General features: G+C 35.5%; 1 protein-coding gene across 4 annotated transcripts in view; it reads left to right on the top strand.

Annotated features, from left to right (window-relative positions):
• The window catches only part of TRIO (trio Rho guanine nucleotide exchange factor), a 505,121-nt gene that overhangs the window by 369,923 nt on the left and 112,480 nt on the right, over positions 1-22,718 (top strand). For all 4 annotated transcript variants that reach the window (XM_027868779.1, XM_027868780.1, XM_027868781.1 and 1 more), the window contains exons 29-34: positions 3,994-4,086; positions 6,838-6,949; positions 9,707-9,897; positions 12,071-12,172; positions 16,952-17,094; positions 20,165-20,264. In XM_027868779.1, coding sequence (XP_027724580.1) covers positions 3,994-4,086; positions 6,838-6,949; positions 9,707-9,897; positions 12,071-12,172; positions 16,952-17,094; positions 20,165-20,264 — 741 coding nt within the window. The remainder of the gene's footprint in view (positions 1-3,993; positions 4,087-6,837; positions 6,950-9,706; positions 9,898-12,070; positions 12,173-16,951; positions 17,095-20,164; positions 20,265-22,718) is intronic.

The following is a 22,718-nucleotide window of genomic DNA, read 5'->3' as shown; positions in this document are numbered from 1 at the left end:
GAATGTATTTGTTAGAAAATATAACACTAATTTTTTTGTCTTCTTACCTTAAAGCAGAAATGTCCCTGAATTTTAAAAATAGCTTCTTTCTGGTTTGTTTTAATGTTGGCATCAGTGGCCAAATATAGCACAAGATTACAAATCCTACAAACTGGCACCATCGACAACTGCAGCTTTATGTCAGGTTCATAGACCTTGCTCTCTTTGGAGCAAGGTAAGATAAGGCCTATTTGTTTCAGGGAGAAAAAAGACTTTGTGAAGGTTATTTCATCTAACAAGTCATGAAGCTTGATGACTTTTTCAACTCCTAGAAAACTTAATGAATTTCAAATTGTTAGCTGAAGGTGTGCCACTGTAAATTAAAAGACAGACTCGTTTGAATTTCACTTATAATAAATAATCCATATGATGTGCTACTAAATTTCCCGTAGAGAAGTTAGGCAATAGATAAATGCGGTTTATTAGATATCTTTACCTTTGTGCTTATACCAAGGAACATTGTGATACTCCCTCCTTAACCTTTCATCTTTAAGAAAGGATTCTTAATCTTTAGGATTTTCATAGGATTTAAATGTGGGCCTTCCAATAAATGACCTCTTCATGTTCCTTCAGATGCTATGAAATCTTTGAGTTTTTATTATCTTTTCAGCCTGTGGTAATACATTGCTTTCATTGATTGTGAGTCCTCTAGAAGCTTAATGCTATTTTTGTCTTTGTGTGAGAGCTATAATGTTTCACATAAACTGAGGTCTCTTCAAGACTATATTGAACCCAAAAGTTCTATGCACAAAGCAACAGTTATTTCTTGAGGCTTAAGCTATGGTAACATATGTCACATTTAAAATTTGAAGGACAAAAAATTTTAGAAGCCTCCAGTATGTTTGAAATTTAAGAATAGGTGAACTTCTGAATGTATATGTTATAGATTTTATCAGTATCTTGTTAGTATTTCTAAGAGAAATTTTTTTTTTGAGAAATTTCTTAAAGGTAATTTTCAATTGTATCTCCCTCATTTCTCTCAAGTTCATTATATTTCCCTTAGATCATACTACAGGGAATGTACCATTGACAAATGAGGGGTTTATAATAAATTTGTCAGTCAATCAATAAGCATTTATCTTTGTGAGAAATGGTTTTAGCAAAATCATGTTCCATTTAGAATGATAAGAACTAAATAAAAAGGAAAAATCCCTACTAATTCACACATGAGAGTGTGTTCTTTGTTTGTGGATAAATGCAGTTCACCTGAGTTATCTATCATAATTAATCCTAATTACAAGAATCCCACTGTGCTTTGTTTATGATAACTGTGTTCTGGGATCAGTGTTCATATCCAGAGTAAGGATGTTCAGTACATGTTTAAAAAGTAAATAGATGCTCTATCTAGGTTTATATGAATAGTCATTAGACTGGCTTATTTTAAAGCACTTTGGAAAATGTAAAGGACTTTTGATATGTGAACTATTATTATTAAATAGCAAAAGGAACTAAATACTGGGGGTCAGGAGATATACATCCTAATCCTAGATATTCCACTAATTAGTTATATGATCTTGGACTAGTCATTCTTGTCCAAAAACTTCTCGGACAAATCACTCGGTGTCATTCTGTGTAAAATGAAGCAGTATGATTAGACAGTCACTAAGGTTCTTTCCAGCTCTAAAGTTCCCTGATTCTCCAATTGAAAATTTGAGAAGAGCTATTTCTTAAGTAATGTAACCTTTCCCTAGATTAATTACCATCATATATTTTAAGGACATTTGCAGAGAAGCAGAATTTTTTTATTGTTTTTAGAAACTCCCTTCATAGATGAGTTTTATTCATAAAATAAACTAAATATAACAAAATATCAAAAATGCACTGTGATTATTTAGAGTCATTGTGGAGGGAGCGCTAGCCTTGGATCTAGGAAGGTGGATTCAAGTATCACTTCTGGTACAGTCTGGGTTGTCTGACCCTGAGCAAGTCACATAACATCTTCATGCTCACATGGCTCACTGGCCTTATGTGCCCCACCACATGCCCAAGTACAGCCTTAACCACTTAAAAATGCAATTAGAAAATATTTAAGAAAATAAAAATACCATAAAACATAGATAATATTACATTTTTAAATTGTTAGTATGTGGCCCACAGGATCTTTATATATAGTTTAGGGGTCTCCATTATATTTGATTTTGACAACCACTTTTCTAGGCAACCTTTTAAGACTGTAAGTCCAAGTGATGGTGCCATATTGCATTGGCAGGATGAGTTTTCTCATCTAGGAGGTTCCCTATACTTTTGAAAACACAAAGCCAGTCCCTATCCATATAATCTACAATGATGGTGTGTTTTTTTTTTTACATTAGCATACTAAATTCATTCATTTACATGTTTTTTAAAAATCCTCCATTTTTTTATCACTTCATTTTTAAAATTTAGGTTATACATGTATAATCATGTTAAACATATTTCCACATTAGTCACGTTGTGAAAGAAAAATCAGAACAAAAGAGAAAAACTATGAGAAAGAAAAAACAAAAAAAAAGTCAAAACAGTATGCTTCAATCTGCATTCTGACTCCATAGTTCTTTCTCTGGATGTGGATATAAATCCTCCATTTTTGAACCATTAACTTATGAACACCTTAATAATTAATGTTAGCTAAGTTGAACTGAAATTACTGAAGCTGGAGCAAATTTCAAGTTTTTCATTTAGCCCACCTAAGCTGTATCATTTAATTGAAGGAGGGAAAGTTCTTTTTGTATCCTGTCTGCATTATTTCATCAGTATGGCTATACCTTTACTGAAAAGCTTGACAATTTGGCAGTGCTTAGTTCTCCCTCTGGTGGCTTTACAACTGCAATCACTTTTTCAAAAAAAATAATTAATTAATTTATTTTTAGTTTTCAAATAAGATTTTGAGTTCTAAATTTTCTCCCCTTCTGTCCCTACCCCCAGTTCCCAAGAAAGCATGCAATCTGATATATGTTCTACATATACATTCGTATTAAACATATTTTCACGTTAGTCATGTTGTAAAGAAGAATTAGGACCAATGGGAAGAACCATGAGAAAGAAGAAACAAAACCAAAAAAAAAAAAGAGAGAGAGAGAGAGAGAGCAAATAATGTACTTCAATCTGCAGTCAGACTCCATAGTTCTTTTTCTGGATGTAGATAGCATTTTCCATTGTGAGTCTTTTGTTGCAGTCACTTTTGAAGTAGTTCCTTCATAACTCCTTTCATGAATAAACTTTACTTGATTAATCATAAGTAAATACATATTTCATGGTTGGTTTAGTTTAAATAGACACCATCATAAATATACATATAGTCTTATAAAATCCTTTTAAATATTCAAATGTGGTTTTGATGTCCAATTTGAAAGATAGGAATTAGTGTAGAAACAATTGGAAAGGTCAACTTTTTACATTTTTTTTTACATATTTACATATTTTTACATATTTTACAATTGGGAGAAAAGTGGAAAACTGTAATGAAATTATAATTTGTGCTGTTAAAATTTAAGTCCATGAGGAGAAGAAAGCAAGCTTATAAATTATGTTGAAAACTGAACTAGTGGATTATTGAGAAGTCAAGCAAAGGAGAATCTGAGGGCATGAGTTAAAGGTCATGAATATTCAAATTTAACACAGAATATAAAGAAAAGCCACTTGAGAGTCCGTGATTAAATTTACATGGTCATGTTATCAATGATGGCCCTAATATGTGGGGATAGTAAGATTAAGAAATTAAATTGTGGTAATAATGAGAAATGTGTCAGAGAAAATTTTCACTTTAGTCAATAACCATCTTTGAATGGAGAGATCAATGAGCGGGTGTATGTGGGGTATGTGTGTATTAAGTTCTTTGACGCTCAACTGTGAATTATATCCTCAAGTTGTAGGAATGAATGTAACTGAAAAGTCTCTTCCTGTAATATAGTTATATATAGTCCAAAATTCAGTTTTCTCCCTGAATTAAGATGTTCAAAATCTTGTTTTATATAGGAGATACAACAACGGCATGGACTAGCCAACTCCATTTCTTCATACCTTATTAAGCCTGTCCAGCGAATAACAAAATATCAGCTCCTTTTAAAAGTATGTATAATGATATTTTGGGTTATAAACTTTTCTGAACTACATATTAGAGGGCAAAACTCCCTCCTAATATCTTAAAATTTTTCCTCAGTTTGTGTGTTATAATATATATTTCTCTGAAAACTGGAAAGATGGTCAGAATATTAATTTTGTACTTTTGAACAACTTTTGTTAAAACTAATCATTTGCTAGTTTAAGACTATTTGCCTTGGTTACAGGTATTCACTTCCATCAAAGCTGACCATCTTTCTTAGAACATAATTATCTATAAGAACAAAAGTATACACAAATTTTAATTCACAAGTTTCCTAAGAATTTAGTATGGCAGTTGGATTAGAACAAAATGCTTATGGTCAATACATAATACACCCACTGGATATATAGAAATAATTTGCAATGTATTAAGTGCTGCTGCTGTTGTCACTCAGTTGTTTCAGTCATGTCTGACTGACTCTTTGTGACCCCCCATTTGGAATTTTCTTGGCAAAGACACCGAAATGGTTTGCTGTTTTCTTCTCCAGCTCATTTTACCGATGAGGAAACTGAAGCAAACAGGGTTAAGTGACTTGCCCAGGGTCATACAGCTAGTAAGTGTCTGAAGTCAGATTTGAACTCAGGAATATGAGTCTTCCTGACTCCAGGCCTGACGCTTATCCATTGCGCCATGTAGCTGCCCCATATTAAGTGTAATAAGTTGATTATGAATTCTGATAGGCTTTTGCATATAGTGAAAGTTACACGTGTCAATTTTCAAGACAAAAGATATTAACTATTAAAGAAATAGTTTTATGAGACAGATTTCTGGAGAAAGATTTTTATTATGAGGAAAAAGTAGTTACAGAAAATTTTTAAAAGTTGCTATACCAGATACAAAAATAAGTAAATAACTGCAGTTGAGCCAAGCAATCCCCACAACCCCACTTTATGGTTTTAGCTTCTCAGTGCCGAGGCTTGAACTAAGGGTAAGACAGTGGAGGAGATGTAAAGAGGTTGGAATGTCTGGGGGCCTTCCAGGGAGTAGGAAGAAGGGCACAACTAAAATTTGTATGTAAAAATCTGCCCATCAGGCTTTAGTGATTCTGTATTATGTAGGAAAATATTGTAGTTTTTTGTCTCATTTATTATTTCCATAAAGAATATTTCATATAAATTTAAATAGTTTAACTTCTTTTTATTCTTAAAATTAATTTAATGCTTATTAATGTCTCAGCAAGGTAATATTTTTAAACTATTTGAATTTCTAATAAAGAGGGCTTTATGTCAACAAAGTTAATCTTATTAAACTGCCTTTTAAAGCTATTTTTCATTGCACTATGTAAAATAATGTTTATGTGCCATTTGGTTAAAAATAATCCTGTTTTTCAGTATAGTTAAATGACTTTTCTCAGGGTCCACCTACATTGTATTAAGAACCTTGGATCAGGAGTCAAGAGACTTCAGTTCAAATCCTGGTCCTGCTTCTATTTTCTGTCAGAGGACATCTCCTTGGATCCCTCTTGTGCCAGTTTCCCCTTCTATGAAATTATACTGGTGGATCAGATGATCTTTAAAGACCCTTCCAGCTTTTAATTCTATGATCCTGTGACCTAGTGTGGAACTGAAAGTGTTATACTGTCTGCTGCATTCTGCCTTATGCTCATGTCCTCCTCCTAAGATCATCATTAATAATAATAATAATTCTGGAAGTACTTTTTATTATTGATGATGGTGGTGGTAATGGTAATGATGATGGGAACAGCAACATACAGATAACAGACAACTGTTACCTCCATTCGTATTCCCTCTGACACATACAAATGGTGTGAACTCTGGGCAAGTCCCAGGCATCTCTGCCAGACTGTAAGTCACAGAGAAAGGTGCTGATCTTCATTAGTAACAAAAGTCACTTACATGCTGTTCCCTACACTAGTGAAATAAATCACCAGTGTGGCAAATAACAACAGCAGCAGCAACAACAATAATAATGAAGGAAGATGAACTGATAATATATCTGTGGAATTAACAGAATATGGATTTCTGTTGCTTTATTATTTACTCTGTAATATGATGCTCTCACAGGAGAATCTGAAATGTAGTTTCACGAGAATCTCCCAAGGAAAATCTTAGTTTAAACTCTGAGTTTTTTCTTTTAAAAAAAAAAAAAAAGCACATGCAACCCTACACAAAGCTGTTTTCATGATTGTGGAAACTCTTGCAGTATTAATATTATTGGGGCATCTTAATGACAGTTCTAAATCCAGATCCATGATTTTATTGGTGTGGGACTTCCCAGCCAATTAATTCCCTTTCCTAATTCAGACCTACAGTTGTACTGCAACTTTAGTCTTAGAGAATTTTTTGGAACGTAGAGAGGTTAAGTGATTTGCCTAGGGTTACACAACCAGTGTTGGTCAGACATAGCACTTAATATGCATTATTTGACATGCATAATTGATGTTATATTGCTTGCCTTCTCAGTGGGTGGGGGAAGGACTGGAGGGAGAGAGAGAATTCAGAACTTGAATTTTTTTTAAATTAATGTTAAAAATAAATAATAAATTTATTAAGTGTTAGGGGAAACATCATTCTTCCTCTAAGGTATGCTCCCATTCCACCATCCTGGGCTGTGTCTTTTCACATACTGTTTCAATTCAACAAAACCAAACGTTACTGGCAGAGCATTTTGGGGGCAGTATCTGTGTCTTTTTTTTATCTTCTTTCTTTGAGAACCCTTTTGATACATGTCAGTTCATGAGTATTGATCTTCTGTAGGAGCTGCTCACCTGCTGTGAAGAAGGCAAAGGTGAAATTAAAGATGGCCTCGAGGTGATGCTCAGTGTGCCAAAACGAGCCAATGATGCCATGCACCTTAGCATGCTTGAAGGTGAGAAGTATCTTCCTAAAGTTTGTTCTATATTTATATGAGTCACTTGGAAAGGAATATTCTGAATTATTAGAAATCTGGAGCTATTATTTATCACTTTGCCTAACTTTTAGTTTTATAGTTTTATCAGAGTTTTGGTTTTTGCTCATTTTATGTTTTTAAGTTAGTAGGGACTTTGGGGTTATCTGGTCCAAACTCCCCAGTACATTAGGAATCCTCTCTACCCTTCCGCTCCTCCCCCATCTCCCTTCCTCTGTTAGGACATTTTGCTTAAAGATAGCCAATTCTTAAAGTTTTGTTAAGTCTACCTTCTGGGTTCTCTAATACTTGGCCTGAGAATGGATTTATTTTCCTGAGGGCAAAATGCTTTGCTCCTCCCTTGCATACCAGTGTGGTGGCAGTGGAGCTGCACAAGAGCCCATGGATTCATCTCAACTTTGAAAGTCAATGACACTCCTGAAACACCTGCTGCCTTTCTTCATTTTGCTTCTTTTAGAAACAGATCAGGAGGTCTAAGCAATATGGGAGTTTGTTTTCCTTGTCTATGCTTATTTGCTATAAAAGTTTTGCCTTTTCTTCTTCCCCCAGTGGGAAGGAGAAAAAATAAATGCTTGGTAAGTGAAAAAAAATTAATTTTTCAAAAAAGCATTTGAGCCAGTAGTCACTTAAGGCTATGCTCTATGGGGAAACATCTCTAAAGAAAAACAGGCAGAAGAGTCTTGAGAGATCCTGTTTATTATTACTTTTAACCCTGCTTTGACCATAAATGTAGTACTTTTTAATCTTTCAGTATTAACCCCAAATTGAAGCCTGTGGATAAGCAACACAGATTTCTCGCAAAAGGTTCTTAATTTCATATTACATAGGTATAGGGAATCCCCAGGTGAGAAAACTTCCTCGGGTATTAATGCAAGTTGTCTGACACCTTCAGGAGTTCCCTAAAGAACTGAAAAGTTAAGTGACCTACCCAGGGCCCCATAGCCACCACGTGTCAGAGGTGTCTAGTCCTCTGCCTGTGGAGCCTGTCTCTCTCTAACCCCTATGCCATGCTGCCTCCTGCGTTCTCATATGCCCAGTGTTATAAAAAACTGAATTCTCTAATGTTATTTCTGTAGTACCTCATTTAATAAATCATAATCAGCAACAAAGTTTCCATGTCTTCCAGTATATACTTCTGACTTAAAAACAAGTTAATTAATATAAACCAATTTATTTTGATTTCTACCTTGAAACATATAATTGGATATGGGAAACTAAGCATGAAGTATTAGAGACTTAATTATATAAATGGTTAAAAATCCCTATTATGGTGCATGGTGATTTTCGTATCTTAGAGGATGGCACATAATAACAGGGCTTCATATATCAGGTTAACAGTCAGTTCTCTGCAGTGAATAATCCTGAAAAATAAGAGCTTTCTCCAGTCCTTACCAAGTGTCATTATTAACAAGAAGCGTTTTACTAAACATACACTTTTTTTTTTAGGCAATTAGGGTTAAGTGACTTGCCCAGGGTCACACAGCTAGTAAGTGTCAAGTGTTTGGTCTGAGGCCGGATTTGAACTCAGGTCCTCCTGACTTCAGGGCCGGTACTCTATCCACTGCACCACCTAGCTGCCCCAAACATATACTTTTTTGCAAGGCACTGATAGACACTATGGCTATAAAGCAACATGATTCATCCCTGCCCCCAAAGAGCTTATATTCCAAATATATGTAGACATGAAAATATAAGTGACAATTCAAGGCAATATATGACATATCAAGGAGTGAGGGAAGTACTAAGTGCAACCACTATTCAGAGGAAGGAGGGACCCCAAAAGACTGGGGCAGTAGAGAAGGCCTCTTGGAGGTAATGGGAATGATCTACATTTGAGTAACAGAGTAGAATTTCAACAAGTAGGGAGGCTAGAAGGAATTCTAGGCAGGTCTACAACTTTGCATAGACAGAGGAGCAGAGTTCTATGTTCAAGCAGCACTGATTTTGGAAGAGAGTTCCTGTGGGGGAGTAATTGAAGATAAGGCAAATGAATTCAATCCAGTTCAGGAAACAATTTAATAAACACTTCCTATGTGTCAGGCTAGGCATAGGTAACATAAAGATAAAAACAAAATCTTCTCCCCCTCAGAAATATTACATTCTGCTAGGATTGGAGCAGAGGGAATGTAAGGCATACATATAGTATGTATGAGTTAAGTAAATACAGGGTAATTTCAGAAGAAAGAAAACACTAACAAGGAACGTTTCCTTAAACACTTTAAATTCCAGGATAAGAAGCTTGTTCCTGTAGACAATGGAAAACTACTGAAGAATTTTGAGTAGGGGTCAATGACTTGTACAGAGTAATGTTTTAGGAAGATTGCCATCCTTCCTATACATAGCTAAAAGATTAAGGGGATGGGCTAAGTGGTTGATTGACATTCAATCAACAAATTGACATTCAACAGATCTTCACAACAACCCTGGAAAGTAGATGCTGTTATTTTCCAGTTGAAGAAACTGAGATACATAGAGGTTAAATTACTTGTCTAGGGTCACACAGCTAGTAAGTGTCTGAGGCCACATTTGAACTCATGCCTTCCTGCATTCACCTCACCTCCTAGTTTACATTGTAACAAGGTAGTTTAGAGGAAAGAGACTTTAGCAGCTGTTGGTGGCAAATTAAAAGTCTTTAAATAATAATTTTTAAAACCTTTATGTTTGTCATTACTTACTTTTTCTTTCCAATTCATTTTGTCTTTTCCCCCCATTTTTCAGGGTTTGATGAGAATATCGAATCTCAGGGAGAACTTATCCTTCAGGAATCCTTCCAAGTCTGGGACCCGAAAACTTTAATTCGAAAGGGTCGGGAAAGGCATCTCTTTCTTTTTGAGATGTCCTTAGTATTCAGTAAAGAGGTGAAAGATTCCAGTGGAAGAAGCAAGTACCTTTATAAAAGCAAACTCTTTGTAAGTATATTTATTCAGAGTGCTAATCTTGAAGCCTAAATATAAAAATTTGTTATTATATAAATTATTATTACAGATAAAGACTGAAAAACTATTTTTGTCAGTTTAATTTCTTAAATATTCCTAAACTTTACATCATGTTTTAAAAACTGTTTTCACATCCTCATCTCTGCAATTTTCTGATACCATCTGGCTCACTAGAGGGCTCTCATACACAATTTTATGAAAACCCGAGACTTTGCAAACATGTTAGAAACTTTCTTTCCATTGTTCAGAGAATTTCACTAAGATTGCAGGAAAACATTAGAATCATAAGTCTAGAATAACAAGGGACCATTGAGACCATCTAGTCCAATCCCTTCTTTTCATAAATGAAGAAATTGAGGACGAGGGAGGTTAAGTGTCTCACCCACAATCACATGGGTAGGAAGCATCAGAAGTAGGATTTGAACTCAGTTTTTCTGACACCAAATCCAAAGCATTATTTTTACTGAGTTTAAACTTCATATTTAATATGGTATATGAAACAAGTCATATCACTCTTTGATGTTGTATTTTCCATATTTGATTTACTTTTTATTAGTCAACAGAAAAATGTTTACAGAGTAAGTGTCTCACTATAGAATTTTATCAGTATATATCTTTAATAGACACACACGTCCCCGGTGCCCTTTCTTCTTAGTAGTTGAATGCTAGGAATAATAATAATAATAACTAACATTAATATAATATTTTAAGGTTTTCACCTCTTCCTATTAACCGTATTTCTGCTTTCTTGGAAATGCCTTTGATCCATGGAAAATTCTAACTCTTTATTTCCTGGATCATTTTTGTTGAAATCACTGTGTAATAGTCCTGAGGACTTGGATGAAAATGGTAACTTTATTCGTCAATTCTGTTAGAGAAAGAAAATTGGATTTTGTTTTTCTTCTGTCTCAAGGTCACCAAGACTGGTTCACATATCTTGGTAAAATATGTGGAGTTTTGACAAATTGAATCATTATAAATTTAAAACAACATATTTATATATATGTACATCCATGTATATACACACGCACACATATCTATTATTCGAAATCATGAAGCAATAAGAGTTCTTAATATCCATGAACTATCTTAGTGACATTCAAAGAGTCTAACATTCTGCAACTCACAAGCTCAAATTCATCTTTTGTGCAGTTTCCTCAGGCTTATCCCTTTTGGCATTGTCAATTTGCAGAATAACTTACATCATTTTAGATCACATTCCAACTGGAAAAGAAAAAGCAACATTGCTGAGTAGTAATTCACTTTGAGTTCCCTGGCTTTAAAACAGCCCCTTGGGGCTAACCTAATATGTTTTAGAAGCCAATACATCTTCATTTAATTTATCTTGTATTTTAGGATTCCCTCAGAGTTCATCTCCAGGACTGCAGATTGTGACTCACTTCCTTTTGCTGGAGGGGAAGAAATAGTATTAGGGTTTACTTGTTTAGGAGGGAAAAAAAATACTGAAAAGTTAGCACTCCAAATACAAACTTGCCTAGTTAATCTACATTCAAATAGGAATTCAGTCCTTAAAATGGCTCACAAATGGTGAGATATCTCAGGATTAGATAATCCCTTAATCTAACTTTAGGACAACACACAGTTAACCTTCAATTTTTTTTTCCGCCTTTAAAAAAGTTGTTTTCATTAGTTCTGAAAATGCAAACTAGTTGAACTGCATTGAAGATTAAGAAAAACTATTCTATTCGTTTGATATATGGTTTTCCAGATCACTTAACCTATTCTTTCCCCATAGCATCATTTTAGCTACTTCATAATTCTTCAGCAGCTCTCCCAGGGCTAGTCCGAGGAAATTAAAGAAAATGAAATTAGAACTAGTGAATTTAAATATTTTTTAAACTGCTCTAGTAAATAAGTTGGTGAAAGATGATGTTGAAACTTTTGGCTGAAATTTAAGGTTTTTATGATTTTTAATTTACTTTTGTCATTATTGTCTATCACGTGCGTCCTAAGATACCAAGAAGGACCTGTGATCTTTTTAGTGTAGGTACGCTCTCTACTGTTGAAATTATAACCCCTCCAGTTGCCCCCAATTTTGACTGTGGAATCATCTTTAAATTTTGCTTCAGTTTTGTTTAAGTCATATTACAATTGTTAATGTAACTATTTTTTTGTCTTTGTCCAGACCTCAGAACTGGGTGTTACAGAACACGTTGAAGGAGATCCTTGCAAATTTGCACTGTGGGTAGGAAGGACCCCAACTTCTGATAATAAAATTGTCTTAAAGGTATGTTTATCTGACACTTGGAAATATGTTCTTCAGTTCAAGAAACATTAAGTGCCTACTACGCAATTCAACAAACATGAAGTGCCTACTTCGTGACTACAGAGCTAGATATGACAGAAACTACTCTCAAGAAATTTATAATATAGGTGGGAGGAGCAACGTGCTGACAAAGACCTATGATACAAAGTATAGTATGATAAATGCCAAAGAGAGCTAGAGAGAGTGCTATAAGAAATTCAACAGGGATTCAGTTTTGTTTGGCACAAAGGAGAGTGGGGAAGGCTTAGTGGGAGAGTTGGCAACTAACTGACCCTTGAAGGAAAGGGAAAGACTTACAGATGGGATAGAGTTCTCTTTCCTCTGATTCCTGTACTTTAGGTACTGGGGATGGTGTGAGCAAGGGGAGAGAACGAGATGAGAACAGAAGATGGCAACTAGGCCAATTTGGCTCAAACACAGAGAACGTCATAAGGAGTAGTAGGATGTAACATTAGAAAACAAGGTTGAAGCCAGATTGTGGAGGGGCCCAAATACCAGGTTCATGAGTTTATACTTTATTTTCTGGTCAATGGGGAATGTGAAAAATGGATTGAAGAGGGAATGAACAGGAGATAGGAAGTTCATCTAGGAGGCTATTGTCATAATCTAGGCAAGAAATAATGAGGACCTGAACCAGACTGGTTGCAGTGGGAATAGAAAGGAATGACTGAATATAAGATGATGGAAATAGAATCAACTTGATGTGGCCATTGATTGGACATGAGAGTCGAAGATGGCTCCCAGGTTATGAGTCTAAGTAACTGGGAGTATGTTAATGCTATGAATGGCAATAGAGAAGGGCTGGGGGGAGATGGTGGGAGGCAGTTGCAGCATACATGTTTCATGTGAAAAAATATATCACAATTGTATATAAGTCTTTTAAAACATTTGATTTTCAAAATAGCAGTGGTTGAATTGCTTGGAAACCTGAAGATAAAATTCTTATATTGGCTAAGTATAACTAATGAACAGTGTTATATTTTAATTTTGATGGGGAAATGAACTCTGCTGAACTCTATCTCACCTACTTTAAAAAGAAAAGAGTGCATTTTTGTTTCCTTCATTCCTACAGTGCTGATAAAATTGACCCAATTTTACAGGCGATCAGATAAGTGAGATATGGGCCTCAGACTGCAGACTTAAGTTGATGGATAATTTCCCAAATGTTGGCAAAGGCTCTACCTGTGTGTCTGACTGGTTTGACCACAGTACTAAAAGCTGGTTTTTAAGTAGGCAAAGATTCTTGGTAACTCGTGGCGTAAAAGTTCTTAGCTTGCTCCCTTAAGGTTATTTGGTGCCACAGGGAAGTCATGTTCTATGTTAACTTTCCTTTTGCGAAATGAGGATAATTTTGAAGATGCTCTTTAGGGTGTGGTGTCAAAAGTAGTGTCACATTTTTTATATGGATTACTGGGAAACAGCATTTTAAAAAAATAGGTTCCCCATGTCTCTTAGCAAAGAGTTGTTCAGAGGTGATGTGGGGTGTGTGTGTGTCTTGTTTAGTGGGGGGGGAGGCTACAAAGAGTTTTTTAAAATGCAGATGGAGTTCTTTTTTGAGTTGTCTAGAAGGGCCAGAAGCCAAAGCAGCAACTTCAGGATGTCTGAGTTTGGGGAAGATATAGCTAGAGATTTATTGCAGAGAAATATTAGAAGAAAAGCCAAATGTTTAATGAGACTCCAGGGTGTGAATCAGAATCTCAGCTATTTCATCCCTAACTTTAAAAAAAAAAAGTTCCCATACACTTGAAAGAAATTGTGATTTTAGTCTTTGGTTCTGTTGAGGTCTTTTCTATTGAATGGGTTCTTCAGAATGTACTGATTTTGTAAGTATTCGAGTCCTCTATTTGTGGAAGTTGTTATTTTACCTAGTTTTGACCAATCACTTATAAAACTGTGTTATATACTAGTGTATATCTGGATAATCACAAAGTCAGTGTTTGTATGATAGATCTGGCACAGTGTCATTTACAAATCAGCTAACACATTGCTAAATATTAGGTAAATGTGATTTCTAAGTTTTTTGAAGTTTATGAGTGTGTGCATTATGGGACCATAAACTTTACAAAGATATATAGCCATAGCAGCTTCATGTGCAGAGGCCAACAGGGAACTATTTATGTGCATGTGTTAAAACTTACGTAGAACCCACCCCCTGTCTTCAACTCTGGGCGGAAAGATACTCCCCTCGAAATAGTCATATGTTCTTTGATTTTAAAAAGGCATCTAGGAAATTTTTCCAGACATCATCGCCAAATATGGACAAGGTGCCTTTGGGATATCATAATAGATCCATGACACAATTCAAAAATAAGACTTCCTGTAGTTGCAGAGGGTGAGCGTAGTGAACATCTTCTGGGAAAGCTTATATTTGCACAGGAACTTTGTGGGGAATCTTTGGCAAGAGTTTTCTAGCTTTCTCCAAGAGAGTAAAACATAATAACCCAGGAATCTAAAAGACTGTATACTGTAAGGAAATCATTGATAGTTTCTTACCTGAAAGTCCCATAAACTAAGTTCAGTTTTGTTTGCTTTCATAGCCTGGAAACAATGTGCCTAACGTTGCAATTACTTACTTACACCTTCAGTGCTATTCATAGCATAAAACAAATCATTTTACGACATAAAGGTGAATGACTAAGGTGTTATTTCAAAATTATTAAAGGACAGCTAGGTGGCACAATGAATGGAGCACAAGGCCCTAAAGTCAGGAGGACCTTAGTTCAAATACAGCCTCACACACTTACCGGCTGTGTGACCCTGAGCAAATCATTTAACCTCAATTGCCTCTTAAAAAAAAACAAAACAAAACAAACAAAAAAACCCCACAAAAATTATTATAAGGTTATTTCAAAATGTAAATGTTTGAGAACAACCATTTGTTTTAAGGTGTATTTTCATCTAATTGTGTTCAGAAATTAGTAGGTCAATAAATATTGGGGGAGGCAAATTATTGAGTGCTTAATTGAAATAGGCAAAAGGGTGCGCACACACCACTTGCCTTTCTCTTCAGCATTTGGAACATTTTACCCAGTTATCCAAGCTGGGTCTCCTTTCTCATAGGACTGTAGCTCTCTAAAAAGTTGTTTACCTTTTAGTCTTTACCTAATTGTTTAAATTAAGGTTTTATAATTGCTTCTAAATCCAATTTTTAACCCTTTTAATAATAGGCATTATAATTTTTTAAGGCAAGCTTAGCAGTTTCTCGTTTTCCTGATCGTTTCCAGTCTCTGCCAAATTGTTTCTTTTTTACCCTACACCAGATGATATCTCTTTAACTCCTGATTGTTTTCACGAGGCATTCCAATTCCAGTAGATCAGAGATTTTCAAAGTTTTTTTTTTTTTTCCTTTCTCTAACTCTCTTGAGAATACTTTTCATGGGAGGAAGAAAGAGAGCTACAGAAAGGGGGTGGGGAGAAAGGTGAGGTTTCAGGGAGGAAGGAAGGGCGCATTGGGGCCTAAAGGCTAAGTCAAGGAGAGGAATAAAAGAGGAAGTCAGAGCCCAGCTCATTCCATTACCATCATTTATTTCACTGCTTTCAGGACCAAATAGTTCTATATAACTTCTCACTGTAGTAGATGATTTTCAAAAACAATAGCTAGTAAAAAAAAATAAAAAAGAAAGAAAGAAAGAAAGAATTTAAAAGCTGTACTATCAGATTTCAGTTTCTTTGGTGGTATTTTTTGTTTAGCCAGACTAGTTTTGTCCATTTTTATTGGCAGATACCTTTTCCTGTTTATTCACTGTCTGTTCTAAATAGTTTTTGACAATCATTTCTGAAAGGAATGATTTTCAGAGAGTAGCAAGATAATGTTTTCCAGAAATCAACTCTTAAGGGACAAAGATCTCCTCTTTATGCATATGGCAAAAAAGTCAAGCTGAACATGCAAGCATTTTCTCAGAGCATTTCTCTTAAGTTTTAAGTGGAGCAATAAAGTGATATTTTAAATCCAGCCAAAGAGCAAATGTAATATATATTTTAATAGCCAATGTATGTCCAGCTATCCTAAAGGGAATTTTGAAAAGACATCTCATTCTAGTATATATTCCCTATGATTTCCATGCTGACTGTAAAAAAGAAATCATTGATTTGGGAACATGATAGAAGCACCTACTCTCTTCATTGTGGATCTGAAATAATATATAAGTATAAAGATATAGCCTTTGCAGACTCTGAATAACCCTATTTTCAAGGTGTGCAGGGCAGGTGACAGAGATAGTGAAAGCATCACAACCTTACATAAGTATAAGGCAAAATGTAAATCACAGCTAGGTGGCATGATGGATAGAGTGCTGGGCCTGGTCAGGAAGATCATCTTCCTGAGTTTGTATCTGGCCTCTGGCACTTACTAGCTGTGTGACCCTGGGCAAGTCACTTAATCCTATTTGCCTCAGTTGTAAAATGAGCTGGAGAAGGAAATGGCAAAACACTCCATTATCTTTGCCAAGAAAACCCCAAATGGGGTCACAAAGAATCAGACATGACTAAAACCACAACAACAACAAAGAATCACTTTTGGTGAAAAAATGGTCAGAAATCAGAAGTTGTTATCTAACCACATTTGGTTGTATTTGGTTGCATTTCTCTTGTATAATTGTTTTGAAATGAGACTGAAATGGGGTATGTGTGTGTACATGTGCACATGTGTTATATGAGTGCATATGTCTTGGTATATTTATTCTCAGTTCTGGAAAAAAAATTATCCTGCCTCAAAATAGATCCATAACTTTTTTTTTAAAGGCTTCCAGTATAGAGAATAAGCAGGACTGGATCAAGCATATTCGAGAGGTGATACAGGAAAGAACCATTCATTTGAAAGGAGCACTGAAAGAACCAATTCACATTCCTAAAACAGCTCCAACAGCTAAACAGAAGGGAAGAAGGTATGTGGTTGGTCATTGTGAACATCCAGGATGGCTCTCGTGCATTAGAATGCAATCAAAGGAAGTACTGTGCTCAAACTACTATTTAGTTCTATAGATTCTCCCCTTACCCTTCTCCCTCCTCCATCCCTTACTGATACTTTTGAATATTTATGTGATACTGTTTGATGGGACATAAACTGTGACTATTTCCTGTAGATTATGAAAGTCTTCACAATGAAAGGTTTAAAAAGCCCCAAAGCACTTTAGTCAGCAAACATGCAATGTCTTTTCCAAGAAGATTGAGCTATTAGCCAAGGGCAACACCATTTTCAGAATGTTATGGCAGATTACAAGCAAGGAGAAGTTGAATATATGGAAAGATTGGCATGAGATCCAAGTCATCCCAAGGGCTTAAACGTAAAACTGGAAGGAGGACAACAAAGAGAGGAAAAATGGAACAGGTCTATTGACATTTATGAATGTTAATTCTTTAAGGATCTGTGGTTTACTCAGTGTAGTCTTTTCTCTCTACTGATGCAATCAACCAGTAAGCATTGATTAAGTACCTGGTATGTTTGGGCTCTGTGCTAAGCCTGAGAATACAAAAAAATAGGAAAAAACACAGTCCCTGCTCTCAAGAATCTCAGTCTGTTGGGAGAGACTACATATAAACAACAAATATTCAGGATAAAATGGGAATAATCTTAGAGGGAAGAGGCACCAGGATTAAGAAGGACTGGGAAAGAGTTCTTGTAGAATGTGGAACTTTATCTAGGACTTAATGGAAGCTATGAGATGAAGATGAGGAGAAAGAGAGTTCCAGAAACAGGGGACAGCCAATGAAAATGCCCCAAACCAGGAGACAAAGTGTTGTGTATAAGGAATAGCAAGGAGGCCAGTGCCACCTGATCCTGAGTAAGTGGAGGAGAATAAAGTGAAAGAAGTTGGAGAGGTAGGAAGGAACCAGGTTATAAGGGCTTTAAAAGCAAAACAGGATTTTATATTTGCTCCTGGAAGCAATAAGGAGTCACTGGAGTTTATTGAATGGGGGTGACCTCATCAGACCTAAACTTTAAGAAGATCAATTTGACAGCTGGATGTAGGATAGATTGGAGTAGGGAGAAAGTTGAGGCGAGGAGACCCACCAGAAGGCTGTTGCAACAGTCTAGGCATGAGCTCATGAGGCTCTCCACTAGGCTACGGCAGTGTCAGAGGGGAGGAAGAATAGTGTATGAGAAACACAGATAGCAACCCAACTGTAACTTAGTAACACTATATTCATCGTCAGTAACAGTGTAAATACCACATTAGAACTCTTCCCCCTAGGTCCCTAATGTCTTATAAATGATGACATAAAATTGGCAATTGGCACTAAGGAAGACAAAAATTGGAGAAGTAGTTGAACCATAAGGACAGACAAAAGAAATCTGTTTCAGAGACAATACAATTTTGAAGGATTGATTTTTTTTTTTAAGATTTCAGCAAGAGGTAAAGATATCCAACAACTAGCTATAATCACTCATGGTATAATTTCTACAAAAAAGGTGATTAAGATACACAATTTTCTACCAACCCATCTACTTACTTTTTCATCTCTATCATTCCCATGAAAGATGATCCCATATATTAAGAATATCTTTGTTAAAATATGAAAAGGAATCAGTAGGTAGGCTTTCCCAGTTTCCTACTCCCTACCATATTTCATTGCCACACAGTTGACTGGTAGGTAGGTAAATGGGATACAAAATTCCCTTGTGCTAATTCTCAATTGAGTATTAAAAAAATTTGACTCAGTAAAGCAAAATGGAGCCTTAAAAGTTCTCTTCCAATAACACATCCCCTAGCAATATGTTAAGATCATCCAAGAGTCCTTGATAGATAGAGCTATAAAAATAATGATTCAGTGAACCTCTGATGGTCACTGAGACATGAAATAGAGACATCTACCTCTTTGCCTACCAAAGGTGTTTTCCACTGTTGTGCAGGATTCTAGAACTTCTGTATAAAATCCAAATGTCAGAAGCATTCCTTGTAGATGGTAAAGTCTCTCAGATGTTCTTGTTTCTAATAACATAATGCTAATTGCATCAATTCCCAGTATGCTACAGAACTTCCTCAGACCATAGACATTCAAAAGAAATCTGCCCAATGGTCAGAACAGAAGACCAAAACCAAATTTATAAAGGATTACTGCTTCCCATACTATGATGTATAAATGGCTGATTACTCCATTGAGTTAGTCCATCAGTACCTATATCTAGAAAATACACCTCAGATCGACAATGAGAGTCACCCAGAATTATAGGAGGAATGTGGTGGAAAGGATTCCATTTGGGAAATTCTTGAACACTTTAAACCATTCTAAGCTGCTTCCTAAAATTAAAACCCATCTTTTTTTTTTTTTAGCACTGTTATATTTCTGGTGTTGCCATGTGACTGGAAATTATAGAATGTCACTATCTATGAAGATACAAAAATTGCTGGTTACTCAAGGGGCATGGAGAGATGCAGGGTGAACATACAATAAAGAGGTTATAGCATATTGCCAGCTCTGCCTCATCTGCAAGAAGTCATTGTTGGAGATGGTCCAGTCAGTAGCACAAAGTAAAGAGTCAAAGATGGACAGCTCTAATGCTACATTGTGACCCCTGGGATGTTAAAGACCTATAGCCTTTCATATTTTGGGTAGAAACTGTATAGGGGATTCATGGGAGTTCACATAGAAGAATTCTACATGATGAGGCAGAGATAAATTATAATTTGTGCTTTTTGAGGAGGTACCATCTCCATGACATCATAGATAACCAAATTATTCAAGTTGTTTGATATATATGGTCAGATTACCTTCCTAATGGCCACTCACACAAAATTATTTCTATTCCAATTCTAATAGGGTGTTCCATTTTATTGTAAGAGTATCTTTCCTAAGAATATTAACTCCTGTATTGTATATTATACCATGAGAAAAATAGTAGAATTTTTAAAAATCCATTAATTTCCAAATAAATTATAAATGATTCAAATTGTTCTGTTTTAGGGGGGGAAAAAAAGCATTGCTAGTAACAAAAAGTCTGTTTCATCTTCACAGGGATGGAGAGGACTTGGATAGTCAAGGTGATGGCAGCAGCCAGCCTGACACCATTTCAATTGCCTCCCGTACTTCTCAGAATACCCTGGACAGTGATAAAGTAAGTCACACAAAGAACCACACTCTCATTTTTTTCAATGTCTATTCTCCAGTCTGACATGAAGCAACCCTTTGTTTCTACTGATAGATGTTTTGTCAGTTAATGATCAGCATTTTATTCCTACCCATATGCCAAGCATTGTACTTAGAAAGGTGGCGATCTTTTGAGATGCCGTCGAGGTGAAAAGGTTTTAACTCTGACGTTGTGGGAAAGACTCTGCAGTTCTTCCCTTTAAATAATTTTCTCTCTTTTCCTTCCCCAGATACATTGATATAAGTTAAGGAACTATACAAGCAGAACTTGAATAATGAAATAAAGCATTTTTTGTTACTCTTAATCCCATTTTACCCCAGTTTCTAGCTCCTGGGCATCAGATCAATCTCAAAATGGCACAGTATGAAGGATGCTGTAGTTATTAGTTTCTTAGTATAATCTGAGAAACAATCCCAGACTGCAGAAAAAGGGTTTTAATTAATGGAGGAGGGGGGAAGAGGAAGGGAAGATATATACTGTGAAAACTGACCGTATAAATGAAATTTCCACTGTTAACTAAGATATAGATCCCAGTTTTATAATATCTTCCTAAGAATGTTAGGAAAAATACTAAATACTAAACTACTAAAATACTAAACTGAAAGTGTACCTGTGAAGGTATAGTGGGGTGAGGGAGAAGCAAGAATAGGATGCAGGGTAGATAAAGGGAAGGACTGAAATTAGTCATTGAAACAGAGTAGCTGAGTTTTATTCTCTGCAACAAATTATTTCTTGTTGAACGATGCTTATTAATGATCTCATGAGGTAAGTCAATCTGTTCTTTGCCTAGTTGTTTGTTTGTTTGTTTGTTTGTTTTTCCCTTGAAACCAACTTGCTTACAAAAAGGAAAAATTTACTGGTCTCACTATCCCTCTAGAAATCCACAGTATTGAAGGATTGAATCCAGTGTATTTGAGTTTGGGTTTTTTAAAATATGTAATATCTCAAAAAAAAAAAAAAAGAAAGAAAGAAAGAAAAAAGCTTTAGTTCTTTTTTTTAACTTATTTCCACAGAGAAAATCTGTAGTAAGTATAATATTCCTGATAAAAATATGAAATGTATTTAACTAATGCTAAAATTGTATTGTTTTAGGAAATTCTTTGTGCCTCTATATAGTAGTACCTCTTGCTAGAAATTAGCCAGAGTTGGCATTTCAGAACGTTAATTAGCTCTGTAGTGGGAAGAATCATGAATCTAGGTAAGCACATATAGAAATACTCCATTTTATAGAGATGTTCCTTTTTTAAAGATATTTCTAGTTTTATAGTATTTCTAATTTTTACTACAACTTATCCCCTAAACCACTATACCAGCAGCTTTCCCCTGTGAAAGCATGATTACATCTATACAAGCCTGTATCTTATTTTACTTTATTCAGTGCCTAGCACTTTGACTTTCCACAAATGTTTCTTAGTAATTGTAATGATAACCAGAAGATAAATGACGTGTTCAGGCATAATGCACTTAGCATCTGGTATCATTTCTCTCTCTGCAGGCCCCACCTCTGGTCACTTGCATACAGTGAGGGAAGTTTTCTCTCTGGGAACCATTTACAAGCGAAATGAATGTGTGAGAATAGACTCAAGGGTCAAATGAAGTTAAATATATGGAAAGGCAATAAAGACAATAGGAAAGCAACTATTTTTCAGAAAATTAGTTTGTACTGAATGAGGAAATCAGAATGGGCAGGAAAATTAAGAGCAGAAGGCTTTGAAAGTGAAAGGAACACATTTGAAATTCCAGTAAAACTAAGGCAATGGATAAATCAGAGTGAATGTCAGGGATTACATAGCCTAGCTTAAAGCTATAGATTCATCCCTTGACAGATGTCTTTTTTAAAACTTTCTTTTAGGAAATGTGTGTATTTGGGGTTTTTCTTTTAATCTCCATGATCTTTTACTTTTTTCTTTAAAGAATAATTGACCATTAACCATTAAAAGTGTTCAATTGCAGGATAACTTTGCCCCAAAACGCATTTAACATTATAAATCAATCTCTCATTCTGCCAGTATAGGTTTGCCCTAGTAGTAAGATATATACATATACACACATGCACATATATATATAAAATGAACCGTGTATGTGTGTGTGTGTGTATGTAGTTTTTGAAGGAAGCGGGGGTGGGACGGTTGCAGAGGAAGAGAGAGAGATCTATTAAGCATTTACTATATTCCAGATAACTGTGCTAAACACTGCATAGAAAAAATAGGCAAATAAGGTGTCACATGGAGCTTATATTCTTAGGGAAGACAACACGTATAGAAGGCAGAATTGGAAAGTGGTGTGAGGTGGAAGGTAAATGCAAAGCTGAATAATCTTAAGACAACTGTGTAAAGTAGCAGAGTAGACCTGGAACTGGGGATGATGATGATGATGATGGTGATGGTGATGGTGATGGTGATGGTGATGGTGATGGTGATG

Source organism: Vombatus ursinus, unplaced genomic scaffold, assembly GCF_900497805.2.
Source record: "Vombatus ursinus unplaced genomic scaffold, bare-nosed wombat genome assembly UNPS02014791.1, whole genome shotgun sequence".
Classification (NCBI taxonomy): domain Eukaryota; kingdom Metazoa; phylum Chordata; class Mammalia; order Diprotodontia; family Vombatidae; genus Vombatus; species Vombatus ursinus.
Note: the sequence above shows the minus strand (reverse complement) of the source record. Positions and strands in the feature narration are given on the sequence as shown.